Source organism: Electrophorus electricus, chromosome 21, assembly GCF_013358815.1.
Source record: "Electrophorus electricus isolate fEleEle1 chromosome 21, fEleEle1.pri, whole genome shotgun sequence".
In the NCBI taxonomy this organism is placed as follows: domain Eukaryota; kingdom Metazoa; phylum Chordata; class Actinopteri; order Gymnotiformes; family Gymnotidae; genus Electrophorus; species Electrophorus electricus.
The window spans coordinates 2,916,495-2,936,210 of NC_049555.1; the positions used below are offsets into that span (position 1 = coordinate 2,916,495).

At 45.9% G+C, this 19,716-nt stretch overlaps 1 protein-coding gene across 1 annotated transcript in view; it reads right to left on the minus strand.

The window, feature by feature from the left end:
- The window catches only part of lrp1ba (low density lipoprotein receptor-related protein 1Ba), a 228,376-nt gene that overhangs the window by 103,024 nt on the left and 105,636 nt on the right, over positions 1 to 19,716 (minus strand). Inside the window, exons 24-32 of the mRNA XM_035520966.1 lie at positions 19,150 to 19,347; positions 18,255 to 18,459; positions 17,168 to 17,332; positions 15,370 to 15,614; positions 8,548 to 8,679; positions 7,099 to 7,326; positions 5,544 to 5,718; positions 4,453 to 4,547; positions 2,803 to 2,952 (exon numbers count right to left, since the gene is read on the minus strand). Coding sequence (XP_035376859.1) covers positions 2,803 to 2,952; positions 4,453 to 4,547; positions 5,544 to 5,718; positions 7,099 to 7,326; positions 8,548 to 8,679; positions 15,370 to 15,614; positions 17,168 to 17,332; positions 18,255 to 18,459; positions 19,150 to 19,347 — 1,593 coding nt within the window. The remainder of the gene's footprint in view (positions 1 to 2,802; positions 2,953 to 4,452; positions 4,548 to 5,543; positions 5,719 to 7,098; positions 7,327 to 8,547; positions 8,680 to 15,369; positions 15,615 to 17,167; positions 17,333 to 18,254; positions 18,460 to 19,149; positions 19,348 to 19,716) is intronic.

The following is a 19,716-nucleotide window of genomic DNA, read 5'->3' on the forward strand; positions in this document are numbered from 1 at the left end:
AGAGAGAGGGAGAGAGAGAGGGAGAGAGAGAGAGAGGGAGGGAGAGGGAGAGGGAGAGAGAGAGAGAGAGGGAGAGAGAGAGGGAGAGAGAGAGAGAGGGAGAGGGAGAGAGAGAGAGAGAGAGAGAGAGAGAGAGAGGGAGAGAGAGGGAGGGAGAGAGAGAGGGAGAGAGAGAGAGGGAGAGAGAGAGAGGGAGAGAGAGAGAGAGGGAGAGAGAGAGAGAGAGAGGGAGAGAGAGAGAGGGAGAGGGAGAGAGAGAGGGAGAGAGAGAGAAAGGGAGAGAGAGAGAGAGGGAGAGGGAGAGAGAGGGAGGTAGAGCAGTAGCTTGTTCCCTCTTCTGCTTGGAGGATCTCCTTAAATCTCGATTGGGCAGCCAAGAAAAGGAACTCATGGAAATCCCACAACAGATGCCGTGAGTCAGGCCTGGCGTCTTTAGCTAACGATCCCCCTCCCCAAAAAAAACCAGACACCTCGCTCGAAAAAATGATTAGCGTGAATTCACAAACAACTCTGTGCGGCAGGGCTGACCGCGCCGACGGTTTCGCGCGTTTTAAGAGTCCCCGCAACTACCGCAGACCCTGAGGTCAGGGTGCAGGTCTGGACTGAGTTTTTCCCCCGTTCCTTTTCCGAACCGGACCCCGAAATGGCCCCTTCCTCAGCTCTGTCCTTCTTCGAGGTGTTACATTCTTGTGATAAAAAAAGAGACCACGCCTCAAGTAAACAGTAGGAAACATCCCATCTTGGCATGCGCAGTCTGTTTAATATGAAGCCATATGGCTGTTAGTCCTTGTTAGCTAATGTTCCAATTAAAGGCAAAAAAATGTAATTAAATAAAAAAACAAGAAAAAAAGAGATGTGTGTCAGAGTGGGTGGAGGCGTGGAAGACCTTGCTCCAGTGGAATGAGCCAATAGAAAATGAGAACAAGCGCAGAGGCGGTAGCAGGGGGAAGGATGAGAGGAGGGGTCAAATTCGGTGAGGTTCAGGGTCACTCTCCGAGATCATCCTGGCCTCCGCCGACACACAGTAAACGATGTGTTTTCAATAAGCTTTGAGTAAGCGCTACAAGCATGAGAAAGATCTCGCCTTGGATGAATAAAGAAAATACAAACACAGCTTACAACAAGAGGACACCAGGGTGGGTTTTCCATTCAGACACTCAGAAAGCACACAAAACGGCTCCGAACAGCCTTGCCTTACCTGCAAACGCTTCGGAAAAAGAAACAAAAAGCCCTTTGTTATTAGCAATGTACAAAGTTTAGAGAACCGAAAGGCATTGATAGCCATTAAGATGGTTCACTTATTATTATTATTATTAATATAAGGGTTTCCTTTGAACCGCAAACAACTCGTGATTGATCTGTACGTGGCCCGCATGGCAAAGCAGAAGCAGTACTTAAAACGGGGTCCGGACCCTGGCCGCGTCCTCCTGTTGTATTATCCGGAGAGGAGAGCGAGACTACACGGAGCTTGCGAACACAGGAGAGGACATCTCGGGTTTGTGAGCCAGACAAGGGGATCTGTCGGAAATAAATGTGCCGGTTTTCTTCCCAACAGCATGTGTGGGCCCGTAGAGGAAGTAATGACCATATTTGGACCTGTTCACGTATGATCGCGTATGATCATGCTTTCTAATGTTAAAGCATATGGAACACTTGGGCTACAAGAAATTTTTAAAAAAATAAGTAATGAGACATTGAATGAACAAATAGATGTAAATTCATGCAGGTTTTCTGTAAGGACAGTGGTCAAGGACATTTGGGTTTGGCGCGGACAGGTAAGATACGTCATATGCATGTGTTTGTGAGTTATAGTCAGGGGAAGTCCATCAGTCAAGTACCTCAAGCTATACATGGGATAAACTCAAGTTTCTAGAATCTTCTAGAATCTTCCTTCCCATTGTGGGTGAGGTAAACCACAAGTTATTTATGGTTCATGGGTACCTGCGTTGTTAGTTACATTTTTAGACTTAAGCTTGCTGATGACTTCAGGTTTGTATTCTGCACCAGGTATTGCTCTGACAGTAAATCAATTTCAAATTCTTTGTCTTTATCTCTGTACAGCAGTGGCTTGTCGCACTTGAAAATGAGATGGTGTTATTCCCCTTCACCAGAGGAGAAATGGGTAAACCCTTTCAGGTAAAGGAAGGGGACGTCTGCACGCTCAGAGCCAAAGACTGCCTGTGATACTCACTGTTTACAAACAAACGAATAGCCGTCCTTATATCAAAGATCCCACACTGCAGTGAAACCATCGCTGTCTTCACAGACCTTTATTTTAACTGGCCTGTTTTGTTTTTTTTTCTCTTCCCAGAAACCCCAAATGACAAGTTCCAAATGTCTTAAACCAGTTCCACCCCGATACTTAACCCTGGCTCTTTAAAGTACATCTGTTCACAATCACGGATGTTACTGTGCAATTAAGGGTGCGGCGGCTCAGAAATACACCTAAGGGCTATGCCGCGCTGTGGCCTGCTCTCAGATCAGTTTGCGGGACATTCCATCTCCACCCCTCCAGCCCATCAACCTCTCCGAACCAGAGCACCAGCCACACAAGCCTTTCGGTTTCATGTACGATAAGAGCAAATTGTTGTTTTTTGTTTTTTTTTTAATAAATCCCGCCGGTTTCTTCGCCAGGATCAAATATGCGGTGAGACGTGACAAGGCAGGATTTAGCTCTCTTGGTTCCACATCCATCATGAGTTTCACTTAAGCTACTAATGTCAGCCAGGCCCCGTAAAGACGTGCTGGTAGCCAGCCGATAATAAACCTCCGTGAAAAAATGGTAGCGGTTAACTTACTCACCCATAACAGCTAGCGCTGATGCCTTCATTAGCTCCTTCTTTAAAGTGTCGATCGCTTCCAGGCCACTCCCATCCAGGTTACATCTGTTAATGGTGCCATTCCCTGAGCTGATCCAGTAGAGTTTGCTGGAAGGGTAGTCAACGGACAGGCCTAAAGAAGCAAAAGTAAGGGAATGCTGGTTAAAGAGCGATGACGCGCTCTAGTTTGATGCCGAAGACCAAAGCGATCTGTGTCGAAGCACTGCGGCCGGGGAGCTCCCGACACGGTGGGTCCAGACCCCGGGCTGTCTGCGTAGCGCTTACTCGCTGGATCCATAATTAATGGAACTGTGTTCGCCCGGACGCTCCCTAAATAAACCTTGCTAAAAGTCTGGAGCTGTGCATGTTCTCTGAGATACTCTGATTCAGTCTGGCTTCTGACAAAAACATGGGATAGAAAAGCTTTGGCGGGGCTTGAGGGGGGTTTGAGTGGACAACAGGGTTGATGGTTTTTCATCCAACAGTAAAGTGGAGCGATAGCTGCTCTCTGGGAGGGAGTGTGTCCCCCACACAGCTGTTTGCACAGCAAAGCCTCACTGCAGCTGAATCTGCCTTCACTCCACGTCGAGGTGCTGCCTTGCTGAGCTTCCTTCTCTGTGTGAGTCATATGGCCAATTACCATTATCCACACTGCTAAGATTCACTTAGGGGTGTGTAACCAAGGTCAAAGCTCTGGATCCAAGGTCAGAGCCACTTAGGGTTGTGGATTCAAGGTGCCATGTGTCAGGACGTTTTGGTGCAAAAATTGTAAATATAATTGTGGTGAGAATAACAGGGTCTATGGGTTCCAGTGTGACCTTGGAATCTGTCTTCAGCATACTTCCTGTTTCTTTTAACAGGATCGAAAAGAACTGAAGAGGCTGTGTTCCCAGGGGAAAACAATAAACAGACATCCTCCCCCCTGCAGGAACATCCGGAATCAGGGAGTTCACTTTAGTTTAGCTAAAATGGTGGGAAGGAAATGATACGACTCAAGATGTCAGTGCGCATGCTGTCAAGGTTGGCTTCCCAGGTCCAGCAGAAGTCTGACTCTGGACTAAAACGAATTTACAACGGACATTCGCTTTTTGCACTGCTTTGTAGTGCATTTTATGTGCTAATGTGCTTTGTTTAAAAATCTTTTATATGCATAACTCCTGCATTTCCTACTGAGGTCGTTAAACTCATTGACATGTACACGTTTGTTTTTGGCATGGCTTGGTATCAACGCTATCAAATTACTGACAGGAAGGGCAAACATTTGCTCTCTAGACACGCCGCACGCATTATTAAAAAATAACACAGGTAGATATTTAAAAAAAAAATAAATCCATAGAAAGCCTTAATTGGTGATTATGTAGAGGATTACCACACTACACACAGTAGGACAGTTAGGGAATAATCTACTATTAGTGAACAAAAACGACTTGTAATGTGTGCATCAAAGGCTAGGTCAAAGGCTGAAAATAAACGGAAATTCGGATGGAAATCTGACGGCTTAATTTCAGCTGTTTTCAGGTAATGCCTTCCTACACGCTGGGCACGGCGGTATGGTGTTCGCCACACCGGAGTCTGCTTGGGAGTCAGTCCAACAGCTGTCGCGGCGTGTGTGTGTGTGTGTGCGTGTGTTTACCGACGGGTTCCTTCTGGTTCTGATGTAGGATCTTGTGGTTAGTGCCATCCATGTTGGCCATGTTTATGGTGTTTCCGTCCGTCCAGTACATCTTCCTACAAAAAAGTGGCACAGCGAAGCAAGCGACCCGTTCAAGCTTGTCGTTGTGCTTTAAGGTTTGTAAAGCGAACACGTTATGCATTTTCACGGACCCGTATAACAACATATGGCTGTTTTTTTTTTAATAAACAACGCTTATGAAAAATCACATAATATACTCAGCATGAGCTGTGTGCTTTGCACAGTGAGGTTGTATACCACTGTAAGAATGGGCAGAACAATTTTTATAAATAAACAACACACATCCATCTTCAGCATCACCAAGGACCAATAAAAAATAAACAACAACTGAATGAATCTGTCAGATTTCTATATATATATATATCTGACACTGCCCGTAATCCTGCATGATGGATGACTTTCAGAAATGTCTTAGGAGTCACATGAAGTTGAGCAAGCTGGATAAAGACAGCTGGCGTGAAAACACAAACTACCGAGCCATAAATCACGACAGAGAGACGCCACATGGAAGACGCCTGCCGTGTTACAAATCCCCCCAATAAAGCAGGTCTAGTGTGCACGGTGTCTCCACTTCCAATCAAGCGCGCTGCCAGCCGTCGTTATGTATGCAAATGAGGGAGCTGCCGTTGACCAGCCAAACAAGCATAAGATAAATGCCGCATTTGGACTGGATGGTAGCGCTGGCTCGTTAAACGCCTCTTAATGAGCAGTTCTGTTCTGCTAACTTTAATAAGCGGCGTGCGCGCGCACGGGAGAGAGTGACGATTTCGGTTATTGTGCCACAAACACGCGCACAGTGGTGTTACAGGGCACGGATCCGTAATTAACTCTTTAAACAGCACCCTGTGTCTGCTGAGCCACTCAGACACTAATTATTGTCATAGCTACAGACATGCGATCCGTTCTTATCAGAGACGTGAGTGCGATTCCCCGCGAAAAGCACACACAGCTCGGCTGCGCGGGCGCGGGTTTATAAATCGCCAGCGCTGTCAAGTGGACGAGGGTGATAATTAGGCGGGCTAAAGCTTCACCCTTTGGCTGGGTGAAGAACCAGGCACTTGGGTCTGTCCACCCCGTGGAGGACGGTGGTTCTCAGGGAGCCGTCTAAACGCGCAACGCTGATCTGAGTGTCGTCGCCATCGGAGCTCATCCAGTACAAGTTCCTGGACAGCCAGTCCACAGCCAGCCCCCGCACGGTCATCAGATCTGCGGAGAGACGCAGCACACGCAACTCGAAACAGCTCCTGTTGCTCGAGCCAAACCTGTACAGTGCGCAGAATACTAGGCATGTCCGAACATTTTATATATCTAGGCATGTACATCTCTCAGTACTCTCTCAGACACTGTGTAGATTCTTTCACCAAAATTGATGCAATTTATGCAGTTTAACAACACACACATTATATATATATATATATATATATATATATATATATATATATATATATATATATATATATATATATATATATATATATATATATATATATATATGTGTGTGTGTGTGTGAGTGTGTGTGTGTGTGTGTGTGTATCATAGACTGTGTGTGCACTATGCCACCGCTGACTCGCATTGTGAATGTTTTGCTTGTGTAGTAAAGAGCATGTGCAGTAGAGACTGTAGGCAGGGCATTATGTCCCCAAACTCCGCCCAAATTTGTTAGTGCACGCCCCCTCTCTCTTAATGCAGGGAGAAAGCGCAACAAAACAAAAGTGTTATACATTAGCTATTGATCCACAATAATCTATAATCAATAAACATGTGCCTTCATTTCCATCAGTAGCATTCTGGAATGAAACTTAATTCCTTCATCAAATAAATATCTTAGCAACTTAGCTAGCAAAATATGTGACATTTAATGTTAGCAAGCTAGCTAAATGACCTTACACAAAGCATTAAGCTTCAAGGTGAGATATTTAATAATCGCCTATTATATTTATTGGATATCCTTCACACTGTTTAACTGAATGTGACACGACAAACTTTTTTTTTTTAATACAGTGACTTTTCGACAAACTAGACAGCTAGTAGGCTATGTAGCTAGCAAGGAAGCTAAGTAGCTACTTATCTAGCAACCTTAACAAACTGAAAAGAATTTGACCTCAAGACATTGCTTTACTTCAGAAACGTCAAATCGGACAGTTAAAATTATTAACACATTGAAAAGTGAAAGATGCCAAGCTTAATATAGCTGACATTGAGGCAGCCGTCATAAGTTCAGTTTGACTGTCAGTATTAGCTGTCAATCAACACAACCAATAGTTATGAATCACTTGACCGCCACACCCCTTTAAAGCATTAAAAAGTTGTACTGCAGCCAGCCACCAGATGGCATTAGACACATAGTTCACGTGTATATACAGTCTATGGTGTGTGTGTGCGTATGCATGTATAAATACGTATATATATATATATATATATATATATATATATATATATATATATATATATATATATATATATATATACGTATTTATACATGCATACGCACACACACACCATATATATATATATATACTGCCTAGCTATATAGGCAGAGCCCACAGTAAACCCAGAGTAGTAAAAGACCACTCAGACACACTTTACCTCCAGACATGACTGTCTCCAGCTTGGTCCCATTAATTGATGTGCGCTTTATTGTCCGGGTTTTGACGTCAGCCCAGTAAATGCGCTCGTCCTTCGCATCATAGTCCATGGCTGTGACATCATCGATGTCGGGCACTGTTAACGCCGTGATGACGTTCAGGTAGGGGTTCTCTATGTCCACCCCTCGAATCTCAGACCTCCGAGCATACAGCAGGAATCTCTTTACAACTGCACAACACACACACACACACACACACACACACACACACACACACACACACACACACAGCAATGCACATGGAAAGAACAACATAATATGATAAGCATGTGTTATTGCATTTGATTTAAACACTGAAATGGTATTTGGAATACATACACCTCCACACTGAAACTTGCTGCAAACCAATTATACTTAAATGAAAGCAGAACAAAATAGGTTACAGTACTCACAGTCTGTCTATAGCCAAATGGGTCAATAAATAAAATTCCGCACTTTAATCAATACTGAAACATGCAAGCCGGAAGCGTGTTCCTCATTGTCAGAGACGCGCTTGTGGCGACTGCCGGTTTCTTCGTTTCTTCGGCATGCGTGTCCTGTTTTTACCTTTACCTTGGCTCCAGGATCGTCTTCTCCTCTAACCTCTGCCCTGTTCTCCCAGGTTTTAAAATGGGAAATTCAAATGAACCTCCATTCCCCTGTGTTATGAGTTTAGCTAGGTCACTGGAGTCTCCTGAGGATATAATTGTTCCAAGACCACGGCTTTTTTCTTTTTTTGCTGTAAGTTAGAGAGTTTACAGCTATAGCTTAGGCAAAACTCCTGCACACTGTATTTTTAGAGTATCTAAAAATACTCTATTTAAACGTTACTTGCAAAAGCCTGTCCTGAGTTTGAAAGTGCATGCAGGTGCAAAACTATAGTGGCTATAATAACCTACTCAACCAAAATATTTCCTAAAAGAATAGTTCTAATATTTCACCTTGGTGACAGTTGTGTGGCTAACGTTGGCAGGGATGTTTGGGGCGGTTTGGCTTATCTTGGCAGGTGTGATTGAGAGGTGTGGCTCACCTTGGTGGGTGTGGTTAAGGGTGTATGTCTTACCTCGGTGGGTGTGGTTGGGGGTGTGTCTTACCTTGATAGGTATGGTTTGCGGTGTGGCCTACCTTGGCAGCTGTGGTTGGGAGGTGTGGCTTATCTTGGCAGGTGTGGTTGGGAGGTGTGGCCTACCTTGGAAGGTGTGGTTGGGAGGTGTGGCTCACCTTGGCAGGTGTGGTTGGGAGGTGTGGCCTACCTTGGCAGGTGTGGTTGGGAAGTGTGGCTTATCTTGGCACCTATGGTTGGGAGGTGTGGCCTACCTTGCAGGTGTGGTTGGGAGGTGTGGCTCACCTTGCCAGGTGTGGATGGGAGGTGTGGCCTACCTTAGCAGGTGTGGTTGGGAGGTGTGGCTCACCTTGGCAGGTGTGCTTGTTTGCAGAGAGCTTCATTAGGTAAGGGCAAGAACAGGAGGCGGCGCCGTTGTAGTCGATCAGACACAGATGAGAACAGTGGCCTCGCCCGTCATTTCTTTCACATGGGTTAGGGGCTGAGAGAGATGGAGGGAGATGGAAAGGCAGAGAGGAAAAGAAGCTTTATGGTGGTATGTGTTGGTAAACCAGCAATGACTCGTGTAGCCCAGGTGCCCACTGTCTGTCCAAGCCCACAGTTGCCTCAAAGCTCAATGCTTCATAAATCTGGAGAATCACAGGTTCAAACCTGACCAAAGGCAAAGATGATATATCATGAAATTATAGTCTAAAATGCTAATCCATGTATAATAGCTAAATATGGTCAGCAATAACTTGTCATTTAAAAATTAACTTATTTGCAAAGCCCCCAGAATATATCTAATCTAATCAAGTCTGGATATTATAGTTTGGCTGATTCTGGATAAATCGGTATGATTTTTCTTATATTTTTTCTTATATAATGGGTCTGATTTTTCTTATAAGATTGTTCTTATATTTGGCTATGATTTATGGATGCCAGTAGCCAGGGGTGTGTAGCTGTAATATTTAACTCTTAAAACAATGGCTGCATATAATATAGCATAGTGAACTATATGTAAAGCACACATAGTACAGCATAGTGAACTATATGTAAAGCACAAATAGTACAGCATAGTGCACTATATGTAAAGCACAAATAGTATAGCATAGTGAACTATATGTAAAGCACAAATAGTACAGCATAGTGAACTATATGTAAAGCACAAATAGTACAGCATAGTGAACTATATGTAAAGCACAAATAGTACAGCATAGTGAACTATATGTAAAGCACAAATAGTACAGCATAGTGAACTATATGTAAAGCACAAATAGTACAGCATAGTGAACTATATGTAAAGCACAAATAGTACAGCATAGTGAACTTTATGTAAAGCACAAATAGTATAGCATCGTGAACTATATGTAAAGCACAAATAGTACAGCATAGTGAACTATATGTAAAGCACAAATAGTATAGCATAGTGAACTATATGCAAAGCACAAATAGTATAGCATAGTGAACTATATGTAAAGCACAAATAGTACAGCATAGTGCACAAATGGCACTTCCTAACAGCACATGTACTGTACATGAACATTTCACACGAATGTACCTTTGCCAAACTATGCCTTCTGCTGCTGCTACTAATACTGTGTTAATATAATGAGGAAATCAAAATGTTTCACTGAAGTGTTTTGATATTAGCGTGCTGCTGATTTCAAGTAGTGATACAGACTTTCCACAAATACACTGGCCCCTTCACATCTATAATTGTCAGATTTGTTTGTCATTTCTATTTTAATAGGTTTACAAACCTAAATAGCCTCATAGAGTCTGAGTGTAGGTGGTGGGGTGTGCGTGTAAGGAGACTGAATTATGTCTAATGTTTTTGTGACATGCATGCTGCACACGGACATCGTATCCGCATTTAGGACTTTTTATGCTTTGTTAAGGTGCTATACAACAGAAGGTAAACTTCATGTGTCCTCTGGCTATACACTACAGCTGCATACATATGCTAAGAAGTAGTCTGACCAGTGGTTGCATATAGGGCATGTACATTATGTGGTGTGTGAGAAGACAGGACATATAACGAACAGTCAGAGCATCGCAACAACAGCCACACAGTACATGGAGACTGTAGACAGCAAACGTCAACATGAAAGGAAAGACAAATCCAAGACTTTTTAGGGATTTTAAAAATCCAGACATTTTTTAGGTCCCTGCAAGGAGACATATCCGGGAAAAAGAGGACATATAGTCACCCTGTTTAATGATGCATGTTAGGTTTAGCTCGGTTAATTTTGACCTGTTCCGATTAACCTAACGGCTATGTGATGCCTACCTATAAATTGCCAATTTAGTTCACATTAATCCCCTTAACCCTGAGCTTGCTTTCTTTTGAAATATTACACGTGTCATTTTATCTGACTTATAAGGCTGATGTTCAAATCGGTAAAGCTAATGAAGTTTAAATGGCATCACATAGCCAACACAAATCATTTGAGTGGTCAGGAAGTTTCACATTTATTTACCTCCTCTGAACGGTTATGCAACACTTTGATATTCTTTTATGTGTGTTGGGGCTTCACTATTTACCTGTATTTTTAGAAACGCACTTTATTAAGTGGTCTTAACTTCAGTCTTTCTGCTATACACCATTCACAGCCTCTTCACCCCTCGCTCCCACCAACACCACAACATCTCCAACCTCCCCACGCCCCCGCCTCCCATCCGCTTCGCCATCACCGACCAGAAGGTCAGCCATGTTCTCAGGGAGCAGAAGATCAGCAGTTGGCCCTGATGGTGTCTCACCTGCTGCACTCAGGCACTGATCTGAACAACGTTCTCCATCCTCATTGATCTCTTCAGCCAGTCTCTGACCAAGTCTGCTGTCCCTGCTTGCTTTAAGACCTTTGTCGTCATACCAGCTCCCAAAAAGCAGAAGATCTTCTGCCTGAATGACTACGGACAAGTTGCCCTAACGTGTAGTCATGACATGTTTTGAGAGACTTTTACTTCAGCACATCAAAGTCGTGACTGATGCTATTCAGGACCCTCTAGAGTTCACATCTAGAGCTAACTGGTCTGTAGATGAGGTCATTAATCTGACAAGCCCTGACACTTATGCCCGAGTGGTGTTTGTGATTTTAGCTCTGCTTTCCCCACCGTAATTCCTGACCTTCTATAGGATAAACTGTGGCAGTTCAACATCCCGCCATCAGTCTGCTACTGGGTCCACAACTTCTTGTCAAACAGGAAACGGTATCTAAGAGTGGGTGACCCTCGCTTCCTCAGCACTGGTGCTTGACAGCGCTCCTCTGACAGTGACTCTGTTAAACGTATTAAGTTTGCAGATGACACTACTCTGGTTGATCTCATCTCAAACAACAATGAGCCCATGTAGTCCTGGTGCGGATCTAACAGCCTGGAGCTCAACACACAGCCTAGAGCTCCAGAGACGACCATTGATTTCGGAAAGTGACCCACCCACCCCCACTGCCTCCGCTGGAAATACACGGCTCCACAGTCAGCAGATCAGAGTCCTGGAAATTTTGCCTGTCTGCTTAGTTGCTCTCATCCTTTGGGAAATCGCTGAGGAAATACTGAATGGTGGAAGCAGACACCCCGGACCTGGTCCCAGATCCACTGCAACGTTGCGTGTACCGGTGAGCTTTGGTAGCAGACTCATTACCTGAGAACAAGCCATCCAGGAGCTGCCAAACCCAATGGCTCCCGTGCTTGCGGCACCGACGACCTGCCCTCGGTATGGATCTACAGAATCAAGAGGCCTCGCTGTGTGCAGGCCAAGACCCCATGCCATCATCCAGCTGGTACTTTGGAGCCAATCCCGGTACCACATTACCTTTGTCATCTTTTGGTTCATTTTGACATCGACTCCCCAGCCTCGGGTGGCACCACCACCGTTCCATTGTCTCTGTCGCCCACTTCTCGAAGGCCCACTGTTCTTGTGGCTCTTCCAGGTCTCCACCTGCCTCGGGGCCCGCTGAAGCTCTGTCTGTGTCGGGCACGCAGGGCAGGTCGCATCTGCTTTCCGTGCTGGGTCCGCGGGTCGTTTACGGTGCAGCAGGGAAAGCGAAGCGGCAACTCGGTTGCAGCTGGGATTGGCAGGGGGCCTGGCGTGTGTTTCTTCCCTTAGCTGAGTATCCACAGGCCTCTCCTGTTCGCTAGTCCTCCGGCCTCGCCCTGTTCCAGTGTTACCTCGGTTACCTGCCTCCCCGAGTAACCTGTAGGAAGGCTGTTCTGGCAGGCAATGAATGATTTAAGGACCACGGTTTAAGGCGGGGTTGGTGGGGTGGGGGTCTTGTGTCACAGCTCCGCCTCCAAGAGTGCGTCTCAAGCATTATTAACACCAGCAAATTGTTTTTACGTTCATACGTCCCTACTGCCGGGTGTATGGCTTCACGCCTTCCCATAAGTCTGCTCTTTGCTCTCACTATTGCCTCGTGTATGCCTGTTCTCTTCTACAATCTCGCTCCTGTAGCTGACCTGGTAAACAGGTAGTGTGAGTTGTTGACAACACCAAGGTCATGGGCTCCATTCCCAGGGAGTACACGTGATGTCTACTGTACATGTATGTAGAGGAACTGCCCAAAGCACAAAATGTGTATATCCACACCAACATTCAGACACGCATGGGGTGTTATGCGCAGTCAAGCCTGGGAATATAAAATACCTAATTTATATTTTCATTTTATTACCATTATTTTGTATAATATGTAGTTATTTAATGAGTCTGATCAAATATATTCTTCTAACTGTGTCACCGATCATACCTCAGAAAGTCACACACCCCTTTTCCCAGTACTAATGGTTTCTTCCAAAAGTTGCAGTATGATATTGGTTTGCAAAAGCAGGTACAGACGCAGAGAGCACTCTGTGCATATCAGTGATGAACGGTTGATGAACGCAGTGTCACCGACGTGGTTGGTAGAACATCAGTCTCTCTCAAGTGTGTGAAAATGAAGCACAATTAGTTATACACAATTAATTGTATTGGAGAAATACAGGCATAGTTTGTTTTGCAGGATAGATGGCTATGACCAGTACCAGCTAATGTTAGTAGCCGTCACTCAGTCCAGTTGTTTAGCATTCGGGCTCGCTAGTTGTCATAGCATTCTATTTAATATTGGTAAGCTAGAGTGGAAGTGAGTGAATAAGCACAGGTAAATGACATGGAAATCTTCAAATAAATATACAGTATTCACCCTAATATAAAGTGGGAGATTACTGAGGTACAAAAACAGATTTAGTGAAGTTTTTAAATAATCCTCAGAGAGTATTTGAATATATATAGATTGCAGATAATTGTGCAATTATTTTGTGATTTTTTCGAGGGAAGAACCCATAACCCCATCCCCCGCACTGTGGTCCTCCAGAATTTTGACACCGGTGTGCACACGCACGCACACACATGCACACACATGCACACACACACACACACACACACACACACACACACGCACATGCACACACATGCACACACATGCACACACACACACACGCACGCACGCACGCACACACACACACACACACACACACAGAGGCATACACAGCCACTCATCCACTTCAGGTTGGACTGAAATGCATTGAGATTTGGCAGCAGACCAACAAGGACTGTGCTGGAGTGGTGAGTTGTGAGAGGCTGGCTAGATGTGCTCTCCCCCCTGTTGCCCCCCCCCCCCAACACACACACACACACACACACACACACACTCTTCCCACGTCCCTAATAAACTCCACCATACTGCCCTGGAAATTTGCCCTGCATTAGTCTAAACAACCCCCTCCCCCCTGATATCTGCGCTCGTGATTTGTCATATCGCACACACACACACACACACACACACACACACACACACACACACACACACACACACACACACACAAACCAGGCTACTATGAGAGACGTGGGCTTTGGCTTTAGTTAAAGAAGCTGAAACCACAGCCGGCTCACTGGCGCTCCCCTCCCTGCCTCGCTACTGCCAGGCAGGCAGAGGCTTACCACTCCACCTGATCTAATAAGCTCCTGTTATCCCAGACAAAGTTATTACTTAGAAGAAAAAAAAAGCACTCAACACAATTAAGGGTGTAATTCCGCTCGACTTCAAGACGGCAGAACGAATGTGATAATATCAAGCGGATTTTTTCTGTGGCTGACAAATTCAAGGCCTTGAGGGGAACCAGGCTGGAAGGTCCTTAGTAACTGATCCAATTGTATATATTTATTGAACATTTTGGCTGTTTATTCACACCCACTTGCCCAAAGGAGGCACTAATTCTGTGAGAGACAGAGTAAGTTACAGGCGCTGGATGGAATTGGGAGGGACTCTTACACCGATCCTTTTTGTTTTCTGAAATAAAAATCTGTGTTTTTCGCTTGCTTGCCAATGCATTCAAGTCTGTGGAAAGCTAACCCAGTGCCCTTCATGAAAAACACCTACACCATCACACACAGAGCTAACCTGTCATATCTGTTTGCCCAAATTAAAGCTTTTTCCAAATGTTCTCTCGTATTCACACTGCTCGGTTTGCCAATTCTTGTACAAATTTTAAAACTGTCTGCCAACAGAATGCACATGATTCTTGCATGAAGTTGGGTGGCTATCAACATTTTATGAAAGTTTGGTTTTGTGGGATACGCTTAGGCGATTGTACACGTCGTGGGAGGAAGAGGCCAACTGGGTTAGACCTCCGCGGTTTGGCTGCTGGTTTCCCTATGTCACTTAAGAGGAACACGTTCAGGTGTCAACATTCAGCTAATAACAAAATGGCAGCAAAATTGCTTTGTTCTCACATCTCCGTGACCATGGCTAATTTAAATAATCTCTTATGTTTCTTTGGACTATGAAAGAGTACTAAAAAATTCAGTGTTGGAGATGTTTTCTCTTCAGCACGGGGCACCTTCCAAAGGTCAAAGCAGAGATGTTTTCTTCTCTGGCTGAATCGTGTCCTAGCAACGTAGCGAAGCCCATGACCCTGGTTGGTCGTTAGACATCCTGCACAGAGCTGAAGGTGCTGAAGGTGCCAGCAACAATTCAAAGCTCAACAATACTTTATCTTTTTCTTTTTTTTGATGAAAACCTCTGATCTGCTATGCACCTGTGCCGTGGTGATATGAAATGAGCACAAAGATCCCTCAAACCCAGCAGATGGGGATCAGGAACTGATCTAACACCATGGTGACCTCCCTGCCAGGGCTGTGCGTGAAAGCGCTCCTCACTCTGGGGCTGACGGCTGGGGTGGATGAGCTCCAGGTCGAAGGGCTGGGCGACGGTCTTCTGGATGATGGTCACATTGGCGCCCGTCCACTTGCTGGCTTTGGTCAGGGTGTTGGTCCTCCAGTCCGTCCAGAACACGCTGCCCCCGTACAGCGACACAGCGAAGGGGTGCGACAGGAACTCATGCCCGCGCAGGATCTCAATCATGCCAGTGCCGTCGTACAGAGCCGAGTAAATGGCGTCGGACCTGCGGGGGAACCGAGGGCAAGCGAGGTCATCGTCATCGTCATCATCATCATCATCATCATCATCATCACTACCACCATCACCATTACCTGTGTGACATCAGGGTATTACCCATATCTCCACAGCAGTTAACCCTAACAATATGGTGTAACACTTGACAAAGGAGGTGCTAGGTTATAACATGTAATTTCCACAAACCTCCACAAGTGTGTTCGCCTCTGCCTTTAATTTAACACTGAAGCACTTGTAAGATATTCCTTCTTTTATGAAAACAAGCGGCAGGAATGAAATACATGCAACTGTTCCTATGTTACTTTAACAAACGCAGGAATGATCTACAAGCTGTGCTCTCAAGAATACTGTAATTTACTCTGTCAGTAGTGTGCAGGCGGGTCCGACTTAGACGTTTATCAACAAGAGCCCCCTGCTGAAAACAAGCTGCAGCCGCAGATCACGAGTGACGAGGCGTAAACACGCCCGTCTGTGTTCTGCCCCCCAAGATTCATATTCTCGCGGCGTAAAGTATCGCCAGCATATCATGGCATCCAACGTCGGAGGATATGTCCGATAAGAGTTACACTGTCAGAAAGGAAGCCCGTGCATTGAGAAGAGTCGAGAAACAAAACGAGAGGAGGAGAGAATGAGAGAGAGAGAGAGAGAGAGAGAGAGAGAGAGACAGAGAGAGGGGGATGGATATGGAGAGAGAGAGAGGGATGGATATGGAGAGAGAGAGAGAGACAGAGAGAGAGAGAGAGAGCGGGATGGATATGGAGAGAGAGGGATGGATACAGACAGAGAGAGAGACAGAGAGAGAGAGAGAGAGAGGGATGGATATGCAGAGAGAGAGAGGGATGGATACGGAGAGAGAGAGAGAGAGAGAGAGGGATGGATACAGACAGAGAGAGAGACAGAGAGAGAGATGGATACAGACAGAGAGAGAGAGACAGAGAGAGAGAGAGAGAGGGATGGATACAGACAGAGAGAGAGACAGAGAGAGAGATGGATACAGACAGAGAGAGAGAGACAAAGAGAGAGAGAGAGGGATGGATACAGAGAGAGAGATGGCATGTAATCTGATTACAGCGGAGATGAAAACAAAGAGCATTATCGATCCAGGTGTTTTGCAGACGGCTGAATTTCATCATCGGAATATTAATTTGCCTGCAGTCTATTTGGGGTCGCCGGGCACGGAATGAAACCCTTTCATTACATCCTACTGCGAGGGGCGAAGGGGGTAAAGAATGCCTTGACACACCATCTAACCACTTTTTAATACACTGTCTCACAGAAGTCCTTAATGTTCTACCTCATTTAGAGTTTACAGACAGCCGGGCCAGAGGGGAAGTCACGTGGCATGATTTGAAGGATTATATATCCAGAGTTTAGACTGATGGGGTCAGGACTCGAGCCGTGGGGGCCAGACCCCCGTAATGAGCGCTCCGCTAAGGAAGAGGTACGTCGGGACTGCACAACCACCCACCTCCACCCTCTGTTCCCAGCCCCCAATCGCGTTGTGTGAAAACAACATGTGATGTGTGAGTTCGGCGGCCCCACCTGGCGTCCGTCCATATGATCCGTTTCTCCACGTGGTCCAGGGTGAGTCCATTGGGCCACGCCCCTGCGTCCATGTCCTTGTAAACCAGGTGGCGGGAGGAGCCACTCATGGACGCGCCCTCAATGCGAGGGATCATGGCGTCCCAGTCGGTCCAGAACAGAGCTCTGAACACAACACGGATCTTTTAGGTCAGTCTGGAAAGCGCGAACGGCGGCCACAGCAACAACCACCGGTTATGGGTAACAGTAGGCACCGATAGTGTTTGGAACTACTTGCAGGTGCAGCACACCCCAAGCATGTGCAACCTTCTGTGTAAATAAATCTAACCGAACTTCTTAACTTGAAAATTACGTGTTTTTTTTTTTAAATGGTAGAACTTCTAAAGCTGTGCGACTACTTTGAGTTTCCCTTTTCTTGAACAGGAGATTAATCTGGGTTTGAGAAGGCCTAAACGATCACCTTCTGCAAGACTGCTTTAATCCCTCTGTCACGGAGGAGCTGTACGTTTCCCGGTGCTTAAGATATCCGCGAGGATGTGCTACGTGCGATTCTAAGCGACAGGAGGCGAGTGTCCTTCAGGTGCAGTGGAGCGGATTTACGGGTGTTTACTGGGCTGGGGTTTTTTACGGGCCGCTTCGGACCCTGCTGGAGCTTTGTTTGTATCCCATGTGTCGCTGAGAGGTGAGTGTTCTCTGAGCCAGCGGCCCTGTGAAAAGCTGCACCAGGCTTGAGTAATTGGTGCGTAGTCAGCGCACAGGATGCTGATGGGGCAACCGGCCCAAGCTGCTTGTTGTCACGGCAACAACCCGTTCCAAATGGAGGAGCTCTTTCTGCGGAGCCCTTCAGATGTCTTCGGAGTGAGCGGGCCACAATGATGACCCTTTTAAAGCGGACCGTAGTTGGGGTTTTGTGTCTGTATCTATTTTTTTTGAGTGGTTTAAGCTGTTATGACATAAAAGACTACTTTCAAAATGCACTAGACGCCATTGTTACTTCATAAACCGGCCTCTGGAGTTGCATGACGCTGCCGTCACGCGTGTTCTGGGGAGGTGTGGCAGCATTGAGGAGGTGTGGGAGTGCACACACCCTTGTCCAGGGTCCACGGCGATGGCGCGGGGGTGTTCCATGCCCCCAGCGATGAGGGTGGAGCGCAGGTCACCGTTCAGCTTGGCCACCTCGATCTGGTCCAGGTTGCTATCGATCCAATACAGATTCCCCGCTATCCAGTCCACGGCCAGCCCCTCTGGGGTGGCCAGGCCGTGCTTCACGACCACCTCGATCCCCGTGACCCCTGGGAACAGCAGCCAAAGCAGGGAAAACAGACGTAAAGTTAGGAACGGACGTCATTTGCAGACTCCGAGATCCTGAGAACTTCTCCTTCTCTCTTCTCGTTTTTCCCTGATCCGACCAAAAGCTCCCCAAGCGGTGTTTGAAGATTTTATATTTTGCTCAGAAAAGGTCTTCTGTTGTTATTTTTCCCGCTCCAGATGTTGTAAAACAATAAAACGTATCCCCAGAGCGCCATGAAGCATTAAGAGCTATTACATTAGCCTGTATGGCTGAAACCTACCATCCTTTACTAATGCATGGGAAGGGGGCTCTTTGTCTCAAATAACTATGCTAGCTGTGGAAGAACCATCTTCTGCACACCATACAGGACTGAGCTATGTAAATATCACATGTAATGTATCAATACATCAGCGGGATGATTTTAGCTTGGCGCAAAAAGCCTGTACGATTGCTGTTAGTGGCAATCTGTGATCTGCTTCTAAGAATGTCTTTTAAACATTGGAAAACATTGGAATTTAAATAAGTGTAATCCAAGAAAGAGACTGGTCTGTTATCTTACCACGAATAATTGCCCTCGAGTTAGCCTAGGAGCGGTTATATTTACACAGAGGGGGAGTTCTTGGGCGGGCCCAACAGTGAGAGATGGCGGTTCCGATGCAAAATGAAAGGCAGCGTGTAGCGAGAGGGTCACCTCCGCTGTCGGCCAGTTTCCCGCGGTAGATCTGGTCCTCCACCACGTCCGTCCAGTACAGCAGCCTATTCTGGAAGTGGAAGTCGAGCGCGATGGTGTTCCGCAGTGCCGGCACCAGCAGGGTGTACTCGCCCGTGCGCAGACCGATGCGCCGGATCTCGTGCCGGAGGGAGAACACCACGAACGGCTCAAACGGGTCTGCGCGGAGGTCCGGGGAACCGGGGGAGAACCGGAGGGAAAACCAGAGGACTGGGGTTAAAATCACAACGGCCACAAGACAAAGGTAGGGTGATTGATGAGACATTCTATTGTCCCCCAAATAATAACATTTAAAATCAGTGAAGGACTTCCAATTCATTAAAGATGAAATTTGATTTATTCCAGATTTTCACAGCCATATTTCCAGACCTAGTGCAGTTTAAATTACTATGCAGACATTCTAATTGGAGATCTTTTCATTAGGCTAATAAATATTCATACCCAGACACTCAAAACTAACATGTTTTAGCCTAGACCAGTTGACTGTTTTTTGAGCCACGGTTAAATGTTCAGTGTCTCTTCTTTGAA